The sequence below is a fragment of the Bombina bombina genome, chromosome 1 (assembly GCF_027579735.1).
Source record: "Bombina bombina isolate aBomBom1 chromosome 1, aBomBom1.pri, whole genome shotgun sequence".
Taxonomy (NCBI): Eukaryota; Metazoa; Chordata; class Amphibia; order Anura; family Bombinatoridae; genus Bombina; species Bombina bombina.
In genome coordinates, this window is record NC_069499.1 from 1,192,735,010 (window position 1) to 1,192,749,443 (window position 14,434).

The 14,434-nt window shown below is 38.5% G+C and overlaps 1 protein-coding gene across 2 annotated transcripts in view; it reads left to right on the top strand.

Moving 5' to 3' along the window:
* Positions 1-351: 351 nt before the first annotated feature.
* Positions 352-14,434, top strand: part of SLC4A1 (solute carrier family 4 member 1 (Diego blood group)) — an 81,743-nt gene continuing 67,660 nt past the window's right edge. For both annotated transcript variants that reach the window (XM_053700004.1, XM_053700006.1), the window contains exons 1-3: positions 352-498; positions 2,923-3,016; positions 6,269-6,350. In XM_053700004.1, coding sequence (XP_053555979.1) covers positions 2,999-3,016; positions 6,269-6,350 — 100 coding nt within the window. In that variant the 5' untranslated portion in view covers positions 352-498; positions 2,923-2,998. The remainder of the gene's footprint in view (positions 499-2,922; positions 3,017-6,268; positions 6,351-14,434) is intronic.

Below are 14,434 nucleotides of genomic sequence, written 5' to 3' on the forward strand. Positions count from 1 at the left end.
AAGACAAAGAAAACAGGGAGAGGCAAGAAAGAGATTAGTAATATAGAATGTTAGTTTATATAGTAAGGATAAATTGCAAATGTCATCATCAAAGCTATTCTGTTTGCACATTGTTATTGATAACTGTATCGCAATTACTGACTTCAGCATGGATGTCATTGGTTAGTTTGAATTCTTAGTCCCCCTTCACAAATGCACCTCCCCTTCCCTGGGGCCCCCCAACAATGACGCACTACGAAAGAGGGAATCCCCACTCCTGTAGAGTCATCTTGTATAGAGAAGCAATATAACACCAATACTAGGTTTAGTGGAGGAGGGGTTATGAGCTAGAGATAGATTCTTTGGGGACATGTGGATGGAGAGATAAGGTGAGTACTTGGAGAAGGAGGAGATCACATTGACTTTGGTGACTCAGGGTTTTGCAAGTGACAGTTGGACCCAAGAGACTATCACCCTAAGTGGGACAAAGAAGTTGGAGAAAACTAAGTGGGCACCCAGGTATGTGTCTGTGTGTGTCAGGTTAATAGCTTGTGATGGAACCATCTGATATGTTGGGTCAGTCCACTGTGGCACAAATCTATTGGTCAACCTTAAGTGTGAAGTTTTCAGGTTTTTCTTAAGTTTATAAGTAGTGTGAACCTAATGTTGTATGTGACATAATTGTGATGCAAATGTTTTCTTTAGTATTTGGCTTTAAGGGGATTTAGAATTGTCATATGAAAAAGCAATGCCAATTTGTTCTATATATATTGCATATAATGCACTGAGCATACAATATATAAAATGACAATCTTAGCAAATGCATTGCAATGAATCCAACCTGTGCAACATTACAGTTTGCTCTGTGCTAAATTGGTCAGTATGTTAAACAAGTTAAAATATTTGGTCTTAACTTTAATATGATGCTCCAAACATATCAAATCTTTTTAAGTTTATCATGCACAGAAGATTATGAAGTTATAGAATACCTTTGAGCTTTATCATTTTAGTAGGATGCCCATTAATTTGTACAGAAAACATAATTATTTTTTTATATACAGAAAGGTGATTCTAAACAGTGATGCATTTTATGTTAAAATATTATTTTCAACTAAAACTTATTTGCATCCTTAAAACAATGAGTTTTCTTCTAGGAAAGAAATGTATAGTGACATTGTAGTAATAGATGTATTTATATCCATATCTTAATTGCTTATGGTAAATAAGAAAAAGGGTCTTTGGTGTGTCAGCCTGTTGAGAATGTCTCATGTGCAGTAAGATTATTTTATGCTACAATTACAATAAGTTATATGCTGATAAAACTCAACATTCTAAAGCCTTTTTCTTGCACTAAACCCAAAATCTCCATTAAGAAGGTTGTGTTTAACTTACAAAACAGTTAGCAAGCACGGTCACTAAGCAAGTGTGCTCTGTGAGTAAAAGTGCACACTTGAAGCATAGGGTATTTGTGATTGTCTCTCAGAAAAATATAAAACATGTATTTGGCACCTTTGCTCTTAAAGGGACACTGAATCCAATTTTTTTCTTTCATGATTCAGATAGAGCATGCAATTTTAAGCAACTTTCTAATTTACTCCTATTATCAAAATTTCTTCATTCTCTTGGTATCTTTATTTAAAAAGCAAGAAAGTAAGTTTAGATGCCGGCCCATTTTTGGTGAACAACCTGGGTTGTCCTTGCTGATTGGACAGAAGAGCTTAGAACGAAGAAAAATTGATAATAGAAGTAAATTAGAAAGTTGCTTAAATTTGCATGCTCTATCTGAATCATAAAAGGAAAAATTTGGGTTTAGTGCCCCTTTAAATTAGACTGAACCTTTAGCTCATTAAGCATGTCGTTATCATTAGGTCAGTTTTGTACTACATTAGCCGGGACATTTAACCCAGATATTAATGGGGTAAATTCACTAACATCCTCTCCAAGTTCTTCTGCTCTCACTTCTTGTTATTCTTTAGTGAATGTGCTCTATAAAATAATTCATCGACATCTAAGCTCAGTGAAACTAAATCTTTTAACTTTTAGCTTCCCAGTGTTTTTGCAGCCTTCAGATACATTTGCCACTAACATAAGTTGCAAGTTATGTGGAGAGAGAGAATTTGGTGATTAGTTGAACTGCTAAATAAATGTGCAGACCCTGGGTTTGCTGTTGTACAATGTGCAATGTCATATGAATCATGAAGTAATAACCAGTACTTAATAGGTGTGGCTGTCTTCAGTTGGAGCACCCTTCTGTCCCTAGATATATACACATATATAGTTAAACAAATACACAAACATACATATAAATACATTTGCTTGTGCATGATTGTTACTATATTTATTTAGTTTAAAAAGTGTTGTAGGAATGGTGGAGGGAAACCTCAAATGTTGCAGTTTCTGCAACACTCCACTTACTAATATATTGATGATTAATGTGTCTAACCCGCCAGGACATCACTGCCATCGTGTCAGTATTCTCCTGATATTTGACCCATAAAAAAACATGTCACTTGAATTAAAGCCTTTATGTCATTACAATATAATGAATGTAATGGGTGAAATGTGGGTAGAGAGAGGGTGCAGGGAGGAGGGAGGCATGGTTGCTGTGGTGGAGGGGTTAGTTGGTTGGAGATTTCTTTTCCTTCCTTATCTTTGGTCATGCTTAGATGGGAGTTCCCCCGCTGCTAAATATTCTTATCTGACAAGCCCCAGGGATGCCTGGCCTGGCTCCATCTCTGAACTCTAGGAGATGAGAGAATCACTGGGTTACTGTAACAAGGATGGCAAATAATGAAGAGTAGGATTATCCTGATATTTCATAGCAATAAAGCTCTTTAGAATTTGATTGACGCATATGAACATATAGATTACACCTAAACAAAATGACAACATGAGGCTCCAGAGGTTCCTTTAACTTGTAACCTTCTGTTCTTCTCTGCACAGGGCTGACCGTTTTAGTGTTATGCTCATCACTCACTGGGTGCTGGTACAGACAGGTATATAACCAGTTGGCATCATCATGACATCTAAAGGACAGGTGGGTAAAGCTTTAGCCACTCCTCAATATCACAAGACCATCCTCCTCCTCCTGCATTAATTTGTTTAGTCTGTACTTTTATATATGTATATTTTATGTGTTGTGTTCCCACCACTACAGAATTTGGCTTCGCTTTACAAATATATGCGGAAAAAAGAAGAACTGTTAAAATGCAGCTAAATAAAATAATCTACAGATATGCATAAAACACAGATATAGATTGAAAAAACATGCAGATGATGCTGGAATCTAATGTAGAAAAATATATTATTATATTATATAATTATGCACTGTTTGACATATTTAATTATTTATTTTGCCTAATTTTTATGTAAATTTGTGGGGGGGGGGGGGGGAGGTGAATGTTCCAAACTGAAAATTGGAAGTGAATACATCAGACTTCATAAGCCCAGTAGTGCTACATTGTACACAGTGATTGTTTGATCAGTGTATTAGCTTATTTGTATCTCTCCCTAACTGGCCTTAGCAAAGGAGATAATATAAGTAAAGTAATGCAACAAAATTAAAATGCAAAGCTATTTTTATTGCATTTATGCAATTGTTCAATTTATGCAATTCAGTTAAATGAATTGTTTTTAATTGTACTGTTGATATGTAAGAAAATGTTTTGTATATATAAATATATATTCATATAAATATAAGTATATATATGCCATTTTCCAACATAGCGCTAGATTACAAGTGGAGAGGTATTTAATGCTCCCGCTAGAGCGTTAATTCTGCTAGTGGAAAAAACCCTAACACCCTACTCGCGTATATTGTCAAGTGCGCTAACCCGGCATGAAAATATGAATATTTCACATTCCAATCTTCTTCTCATAGACTAATATGCTCTATTTATTCATAAATACATATTTCTAAATATATCTGATGATATTTTGGTACAATAGATATCTATACCTACAGTATATACAGTATATATATACATGATTATATATACAGATATATATAGGAATACCTATTTAGAACTACTTAGAACATATTCTGCTATGTGCAGAACATTGGGATGTGAAATATTTACAGTAAATACACATTATAACACTTTATTAAATATGAATATTGCATAAATATGCATTTACATGTTTTAAGCTACTTGACTGCAAAGGGCTCCATTGCACTTATATATATATGTCTATATATGTATACCTATGTATTTATGTGTTTATCTGTGTCTGTAAATACATATATACAAGTATAAATACATAAATACATATGTTCACAAATAAACATATATATGTTTTACACATACGGATTAACCCAAACTATTACTTAATAATTATCTATTAAGAGCTGCAAAAGAGCTCTTTTTGATTTTGATGAAAGCACAATCACCCATTTTCATTACCTGCTAAAACCAGTCCTGTTTGGCTGATCACAATCCTAGTTCTTGATAATCAGCAACACATTTTGAAGGCCATTTATCACTTATCAAATTCCACAGGTAAAAGGAATTGATAAACCACCCAGACAATACTTTTTTTAATTATAAAGGAGACACAAACTTGCTCAACCAAGTAAAGTTAAAACATAATAAGTGCTTGAAAGCTATTAGCCAATTTCAAAACCCATAAAACACATGTTATTTTTTGTTGCACATTAGATTTCTGGATTATAAAGTCAGGAGAGTAACAATAAAGGTAGTGATTTTGTGTTGTTTAAAGGGACCTGCAATTCAAAATTAAACTTTCTTGTAAATTCACGTCTGTTATCAAAAATTACTTTATTCTCTTGGTATCCTTTGTTGAAAATAATATCTACATATCCTCAGCAGCAGCAATGAATACTGGAAGCTAGCTGGTGATTGGTGGCTACAAATAATTGTCTCTTGTGATTTTCCCACCAGATGTGTTCAGCTAGCTGTGAGTAGTGCATTGCTGCTCTGACTTTATCTATATGTTTAATCAATTTTCAGGGGTTAAACTCATAGAAGTTGATTCCTGTGTTTCTGTTTTTTGCCTCCCGGTGCGTATTTGTCATTTTCATAGCAATCATAATGCAAACAATAACACAATTTCTGTGTTGGTAAAGGTGTGGATAAGATCTGAGCAGATAGTTGAAAGTCAGCAAAATAATGTTTGGACACCATGGAATTTAGCAGTCACAATACCCTGAATCATGAGTTTTGCACTATATTTTGACAACAAAATGGACACATCAATTTCAACAAACAAGGGGTATTTATAAAGTGCACAGCTAGCCTATTCAACATGTAATAGATCTATTATGTTGCTCATATTCAATACACTTTAAAATGACCACAGATGTCATGGATATTAATATCCCACACTGATCTTCTTGATTTTAGAAGAAAATCTTGCAAAAACAGAAACAAGGTTTTCTTAATGAATTAAAAAAAATACTTCAAAAATATTAAAAGTTTTAAAAATATTGTTGAGAAAATATGCACAGTATACCCATTATGCCCAGTTATAAATGGCATTCAGATTAACACTTACCAGAAACACCACTTTATCAAAATGGTTAACACACACTCGGACTCCATTGACCCCATGAACCCATTTCAGATTTAATGATCGGTATCCATTATCATTTGTTCAAGGTGAAAAAAAAACGGGGAAAAAAATCAGAAAGATTGGAAGTTATATACATGCAATAATGCAATGGTAAGATAATCTTACACATGGGAACTTTTATTTTGCACTACTATGTCCCTTTAATATTACTTAATCATGTTATCTCTACATGTTATGCTAGTGCTCTCTAAATATAAATTTGCATTATTTTATGGGCTCCATTTATCAAGTAGCGGATGCTGCTTCGGATGCCCATCGTCTCAGGCCGAGACTTCACAAGCCTTTTGGGTGGCGAATTGAAATCCTCCCGATCTGATATGATTGGGATGATTGACTGCCCCTGCTAGCCTCAGATTGGCCGCCAGTGAGCAGGGGGTCGCATTGCACAAGCATTTCACCAGAAATTCTTGTGCAATGATAAAGGCGGACAGCATATGCTATCTGCATTTAGCAATAGCGAGCGGACATGATTTGCTATAGCTAATCATGTCCGCTCGACAAATGATAAATCAACCCCTATATCTTAATTTTATTGCTGCATGTTATTATGTGTCCCAATGCTGTTTCTCTCTATATTGTTATTATGCATACACTGGTATCACTCTCTATGTAGTGATACTCCTGCAGTATTATTTTGTAAAAGTGTCCTGTGTTACACAATATAAGCTCCACATTAATCTTGTTCTTCCTATCACAGTTTGAATATGATAAAGACATGGATGTAACACTGGATGTTGAGGGGTTCGGAGACCCAGGTCCAACGACAGAAGAAGATGACCGTAAGTGATATTGGTCATATGAGCTATCAGTTTACACACATATCATACTCAATTCCTAAATGAATGAGAAAACCCATCTGGTTTGACAAAATAACAGATATTTGACTGATGTATGGTAATCTTTAGATGGCTCTTTAAACATGTTTTTGTTTAAATTAATTTAAAGCCATATGATGATATTTTGGAAAAAAAAAGTCAATTTCTCCTGATAACATTGGGCTAGATCAGGGGTTTTCAAAGTCTTAGCAGTTGGACCCCCCCCCCTCTTGTGAATTACAACACTCCCCCCCCCCCCCCCCCATAATAGGTGTTACTTTATTTTTCTCTTTCATGAAAATTGTAATATTTATTTTTAGTTTTAATTTGGGGAATTTACATCTGATCCTGGATTCACACACAGCTCTCAAGAGCTAATTCTGCTCTTGACGGGTCAATTTGCACTTTGTTACTCCTGTGTTATATGCAGGTTACTGATCAAGACGACAAACTCAACGTGATTCAACCTCAGTGACTTTCTTCCACCTACCTCCTGCCCTTTGCCGTTATTTACTACAACATGGCAAGTGTCATTGTCAGCTCTTAAAAAACGTTTTATGTTTTGCCAAAGTCAACTGCTTCTTGTGGTTTTGATAGTACGAAGTGTCAGTGATCTAGTGCCTCCTCTTACATAATCTAGCACCCCCCTGGGGAAGCCCGTCTCACACTTTGAAAACCACTGGTCTAGATCATCCCCATTACGACCTATAAATATTTTTTAGCTACTTCCAGTTGTTATGATTACAACTGGAATGTGATCTAGGTTTTGCTAGGTGAACAGAACAGTATAAAAGCCCTCACTGCAAAAGGTAAGAATATTATTATTATTATTTTTATTATTATTATCTATTTCTATAGCGCCTCCAAATTTCATAGCGCTGGGTACAATGATAGGGGTATACAATAACAAGGATTTGTGATAAAATATAAAACAAATCTAGTACAGGAGGAAGAGGGCCCTGCTCCGGAGAGCTCACAGCCAACAGGTTTAGGGTGCAGAGACATAAGGTTGGGGGTAGCTTGTCACATCGGTTGTAGTTGCAGCAGGGAGTCAGGCAGTTCATGTATTAGTTTGGTTAGGATGAGAGATGGAGGAGAGATGATAAGCCTCTCTGAATAGGTGGTCTGAAGCTATACAAGGTTGGAGACAGTCTTTTGGAGCGGGGTAGAGAGTTCCAGAGGACAGGAGCAGCATGTGCAAAGTCTTGGAGACGGGAGTGGGACGTAGAGATAACAGGAGTGGAGAGACGTAGGTCAGAGGTTGATCGAAAAGGACGGGATGGGAATATATCATGATGAGAGAGGAAATATAATTGGGAGTTAGACTATTGAGTGCTTTGTAAGTTAGGGTTAATACTTTAAATTGTATTTTGGAGTGTATGGGGAGCCAGTGTAGAGACTGGTAGAGCGGAGCACCTGATGTAGATCAGCGACTTAGGTGGATGAGTTTAGCAGAAGCATTCATAAAAGATTGGAGGGAGGAGAGGCAGTGTTTTGGAAGGCCATTTAGAAGTAGATTGTAATAATCAATGCGTGACAAAATGAGGGAATGAATAAGTATTTTTGTAGTTTTTTGAGTAAGGAAGGGACGAATTCTGGAAATGTTGTGTAGGTGTGAATGGCAGGATTTGGTAAGCACTTGTATATGTATGTTGAATGTGAGTTCTAAATCAAGTGTAACCCCAAGACAGCGGACCTGGGGTGAGGTGTTGAGAATATAGTCTCCAACCATCAGAGAAATGTCAGGCGTTGAATGTCTTGAAGAGGGGGGAATAAGAAGCGGCTCAGTTTTGGACAGATTTAGTTGGAGGTAGTATGAAGACATCCAAGAGGAAATTGCAGAGAGGCAGTTGGAAATCTGGTTGAGTAAAGAGGAAGAGATATCAGGAGAGGAAAGATAGATGTGGGTATCATCAGCATATAAGTGGTACTGGAATCCAAAGGAGGCTATAAGTTTTCCAAGGGAGGATGTATAGAGAAAGAAAAGCAAGGGACCCAAGACAGAGCCTTGCAGTAATCCAACTGAGAGAGGCATAGGATCACAAGATATGTTGTTAAAGGAAGCTGAAAACGAGCGTTTTGAGAGATATGAGGCACACCAGCAGAGGGCTGTGTCTAGGATGCCAAATTAATGTAGTATTTTTAGGAGGAGAGGATGGTCAACTATGTCAAAGGCAGCGGACAGATCAAGAAGAATTAGTAAGGAGAAGTGGCCTTTTGCTTTAGCTGATAAAAGGTCATTTGTTACTTAAGTAAGAGCGGTTTCTATTGAGTGTTTAGGGCGGAAACCAGATTGCAGTGGATCAAGTAAGGAGTTAGTTGTGAGAAATTGAGTTAGCCAATTATAGACCAGTCATTCCAATTATTTTGAAGCAAAGGGAAGTAAGGAGACCGGTCAATAGTTAGAAGGGGTGGAGTGGTCAAGCGAGGGCTTTTTTAGGATTGGTATGATTGACGCATGCTTGAAGGTATCAAGAAATGTGCCAGCGGTGAGAGATTGTTTAAATAGATGAGTTAGGGTAGGGGTTAGTGAAGCAGAGAGAGAGGGAAGAAGTTGTGAAGGAATAGGGTCAAGTGGGAAGGTTGTGAGATGAGCCAAGGATAGGAGTACAGAGGAATACCTCAGACATAAGAACAGTTGCTTCTCTTCAAGTAGATCTAACTATTGCCAAAATGCTACACAAGCTAAACCATTCAGACATGCATAATAACACAACACTATCTATAATATATGAATTTTAGGTACGATATAGTAGTATCAAGGTTTTAGATGTTTAAAAGGCTTTGGCTACTAAAAAATATGATAATCTAAATGCCATCAAACATCAGCCCTAGAGGGACTGTATATATGTTATCCTAGTGGTGTGCGCAAATCTAAAAGTCCTAGAGAGGTGACATGTAAGTGCGGCAGTTCTAGTCCTAGACCGATGATAGAGAGTGTAATTGTGATGTCCTAGAGCAGTGACTGTATAGTTGAACAGCTAAAATGTCCTAGAACTGAGTGTAAATGTGATGCCTTGAGGTTAATATGTGTATGTGTGTGTAAAGTATATATATATATATATATATATATATATATATATATATATATATATATACACACACACACACACACACACACAGAGAGCGAGATGCACTTAACTGTAGTAATCCTAAATGGGGTGGCATATGACTGCAGGGTATATAACTGCCACAGGAGTAGGTCCTAGATGAGTCCTGAATGGCTTAACTGTAAAGTCTTGGTGGGAGGGTAGATGTAATGTCACTGAATTGTAATTTTAATGACCTTATATAGGTTTGTAGCTGTAATGCCTGATGCATAAATTAAATGTTTAGATCAGTGTAACCATGTCATGTTCTGCAGCAGGTGTTCCTGGTCCTTTTTACATTAGGGACCACAATGTAAATTAGAAATAATGTTAATCCATAGAAAAATTATATACTGTACTTATAGATGTGTTATTCTACAGACAGACACACAGACATGCAGGATTTACTTCTGTTTGCAACATCATCAGAATATATCAAATATTGCTTTGATAAGGTCAAAGAAGCTGAATGTGTTCTAGACACTGACTTCTAGCATTTTATTTATTTATTTTGCTTTAGTTCCTCTTTGCATACTTTTAAAATTCATGTGACATCCTAATTTATTTTTATATGCTTATGACATTATTGACAGTTATTTATATAAAACTAGTCCTAAAGCCTGTGTACACGGGCCATTTTTTGCAGTACAGCGGTCCCACCCCTTGCTCTCTCTCTATATCCCCTCTCTTTTACTCTCTCTTTCTCCCCTCTCTTTTGCTCTCTCTCTCCCCCCTCTCTTTTGCTCTCTCTCCCCCCCTCTCTTTTGCTGTCTCTCTCCCTCTTTTGTTGTCTTTCTCCCTCTTTTGCTGTGTCTCTCCCTCTCTTTTGCTCGCTCTACCCGCTCTCTTTTGCTCTCTCTCTCTCCCCCCTCTTTTGCTCTCTCTTTCTCCCCTCTCTTATGCTCTCTCTCTCCCCCCTCCTCGCTTTTGCTGTCTCTCTCCCTATTTTGCTGTCTCTCTCCCTCGTTTGCTCTCTCTCTCCCTCTCTTTTGCTCTCTCTCTCCCTCCTCTCTTTTGCGCTCTCTCACCCTCTCCCTTTTGCGCTCTCTCCCCCCTCTCTTTTGTGCTCTCTCCCCCCTCTCTTTTGCACTCTCTTTCTCCCCTCTCTTTTGCTCCCTCTCTGCCCCCTCTCTTTTGCTCTCTCTTTCTCCACTCTCTTTTCCCCCTCTCTTTTGCTCTCTCTCTCCCCCTTCTCTTTTGCTCTCTCTTCCCCCCTCTCTTTTGCTCTCTCTCCCCCCTCTCTTTTGCTGTATCTCTCCCTCTTTTGTTGTCTTTCTCCCTATTTTGCTGTCTCTCTCCCTCTTTTACTCTCTCTCTCCCTCTCTTTTGCTCTCTCTCTCCCCCCTCTCTTTTGCACTCTCTCTCTCCCCCTCTCTTTTGCGCTCTCTCCCCCTCTCCCTTTTGCGATCTCTCCCCCTCTCTTTTGTGCTCTCTCCCCCTCTCTTTTGCTCTCTCTTTCTCCCCTCTCTTTTGCTCTCTCTCTCCCCCCTCTCTTTTGCTCTCTCTTTCTCCCCTCTCTTTTCCCCCTCTCTTTTGCTCTCTCTCTCTCTCCCTCTCTTTTGCTCTCTCTCCCCCCCTCTCTTTTGCTGTCTCTCTCCCTCTTTTGTTGTCTTTCTCCCTCTTTTGCTGTCTCTCCCCGCTCTCTTTTGCTCTCTCTCCCCCCCTCTTTTGCTCTCTCTTTCTCCCCTCTCTTTTGCTCTCTCTCTCCCCCTCCTCTCTTTTGCTGTCTCTCTCCCTATTTTGCTCTCTCTCTCCCCCCTCTCTTTTGCTCTCTCTCTCCCCCCTCTCCCTTTTGCGCTCTCTCCCCCCCTCTCTTTTGCGCTCTCTCCCCCCTCTCTTTTGCGCTCTCTCCCCCCTCTCTTTTGCGCTCTCTCCCCCCTCTCTTTTGCGCTCTCTCTCTCCCTCTCTTTTGTGCTCTCTCCCTCTCTTTTGTGCTCTCTCCACCCTCTCTTTTGTGCTCTCTCCACCCTCTCTTTTGTGCTCTCTCTGCCCTCTCTTTTGTGCACTCTCCCCCCTCTCTTTTGTGCACTCTCCCCCCTCTCTTTTGTGCTCTCTCCCCCCTCTCTTTTGTGCTCTCTCCCCCCTCTCTTTTGTGCTCTCTCCCCCCTTTCTTTTGTGCTCTCTCCCCCCTCTCTTTTGTGCTCTCTCCCCCCTCTCTTTTGTGCTATCTCCCCCCTCTCCTTTGCTCACTCTCCCCAATCTCTTTTGCTCACTCTCCCCCCTCTCTTTATCCCCCTCTGCTTTTTAGAGCTCTCTGTCTTATGATTCACTCACTGACTGTGCACAGCCACACACCGGGCACCTGGCCCCGCCTAGCCCCGCCCGCGTCATGCTTGGCCCCGCCCGCCCCCGCCCATGTCAAGGCCGTCCACGGCCGGCCACGCCCACTCCACCACACGCGACGCCGGGGGAAGACAGTTAGAAGGCCAGGTGTGTTTGTCCTTGTGCGCAGTCTCTACTGCGCATGACGGCTTCAGACAAACACACTTGGCCATTTATAATATAGGATACAACACTGTGAAGTTAACTGTATAAATAGGCAAGAATACTTAATGTGTCACTAAATTATTTTATTATTTTTATTATTATTATTTATTTATAAAACGCAAACAGATTCTGCTGCGCTGCCCATGGGTACAAGGATAAAAGTACAACGGAGAAACAATACAATAAGAGACCAAATTTTACAGACAAATACAGGGGGAATTGAGGGCCCTATTCCTGTGGGAACTTACAATCTAGATGGAAATACCTTTTAGGGTATTACGGACATCAACAATTAATTTGAATTGCACAGCAGTGCATAATAAATAGATTTAGAAGTATTTTTACATTGTGCTTGTGTTTGCAAAAACATTTACTCTTGAACATGCTGCCCAATGCCATACACAGGTAGCCATGTGCACATACATCTGACACTTGTGAATGCTCAAACCAATGTGCATACTGAATTTTACTGATCTATACAGTTTCAACCAGAACTAACCAGTCCAGCACACACCAGTATTAACCACTATAACACACATAAACCATTCCACATTGACCAACACACACTAACCAATGCAGCATCTTATAAAACACACATACAGACAGTGGCCAACACGTTACATGCAAACCAGCAGTTCCCAATACCGCCTACACAAACCAACCAATAGGGACTAGCATTACCATATAACCAACCAAATGTGACGTACACACCAACCACATCACTCCAAAACACTAGTACTAATCAGCATGCCAAATGCAATAACCATAACCAGTAACCATAACTAATAAAACAAAACACAGCACAGAGCAAACCAACCAATACTGACCAGCTTATCACACTAAATAGCACTTAGCAGATCAACACTATAAACATTACTGCCAATAACACACTAATTAGCTCTTTGCATCTAAACAACACTGACCAGTTTATAACATCAAATAACACTGACCAGTACAGCACAATAAACATCACTGACTAGAAACGCAAACAGATTTTAGTGGCAGATAAAAACCAAAGACTATCCGTATTCTCCTCTGAAGTGTAAGCTTAATTCTCAGGACAGCCTTATGCATACACCAGGCATTATTCGATTACCTTACAATGGTGGTTGTTACCATAAATCAACATATTAATTAGCACTTTGCATTGACCAGAACTGCATACAAAACAGTAACCAGCACAGACTAACAGCATTTGTACATCAATCATTACTTTAAACATCACTGAATCACTGGCAAGAACAAAACACACAAGACCATCAAATGCAGACCAACTAACAAATGTATAAGAAAATACTATGCAATAATATATACTTTTTTTTCTGACAAATGTAAAAGTTGTCTTTCCCTGAATCATGTGACAACCACCAGCCATTCACAGTATACTGTGTACTCATGCACATGAAGCCACGTTTCAAAAACATAAAAAATACTGCACTATAAATTGGAAAGTTTTTTCTTTTTATGCTCTGAATAATGAAATGTTCATTTTAATTTCATGTCCTTTTACTGCAACTAACCAACGCTAAGCTGGACAGTACCTCTGAACCAACACGGACAGGTACAATGCAACCTATACTCTGTGGCACAGCAATCACACACCAGGTAACACTGAACACACAGCAAACATCAGTAATAAGCACATAATTTAATACTGACTAGCACAGCACATATCAACCAACACTGGCAAACTTACTATCATCTATAATGAACTCATTAATACTGGGTGGCTTTTAAATAGTAAAATTTGTAACCAGCATGGTAAACGTGTGGTATAGCTAATATCTGTATGAAAGTATCAACATTCTGTTATCAGTAGATATGTGCGATTCGTTTCGGATCGATTCGGAAATTCGGCCGAATTCGGTAAATTCGGAGATTCGTATCGATTTGAATTTCCGAATTAAAATAGTGCCGAATTTATGAATAAATCCGAATTAGTTTGGATTTATTCGGTAGATTCGGATGGCAATGGATTACACTAGTATTGTACAGTATATTAGGTTATATCACTCTGCTATGGGTTACACCTAATATACAGTACATAATACTAGTCTAATACACCTAACCTAACACATACCGAAATTCCGAATTTCCAAACCGAACCAAATCGAACCGAATCCAGCTGAATTTATTTGAATCCGAATCAATCCGAAAGGAATCCGAAACAAATTCATTGGAATTTTTCCGAATTCAAATCGATCCGAACCAAAATTCTAAAAAATCTGAATAAATCCGAATCGAAACGAAACAAATTTTTCGATCATGCACAAGTCTAGCAGCAATTAACAACTTTGGATACATTTAATAAAATTGACCCAAACAAGGTAAAGTGCACTCAAAGGAGCAATGCAGGTAGAGGGTAACATCTTCAATAATATAAATAGGTTTGGGAATGTTCATGTTTCATTTTAGGAGTTTTCATGACTATGTTTTCTGTCAGAGTATCTGTATTCACCAACATTCAAAGCC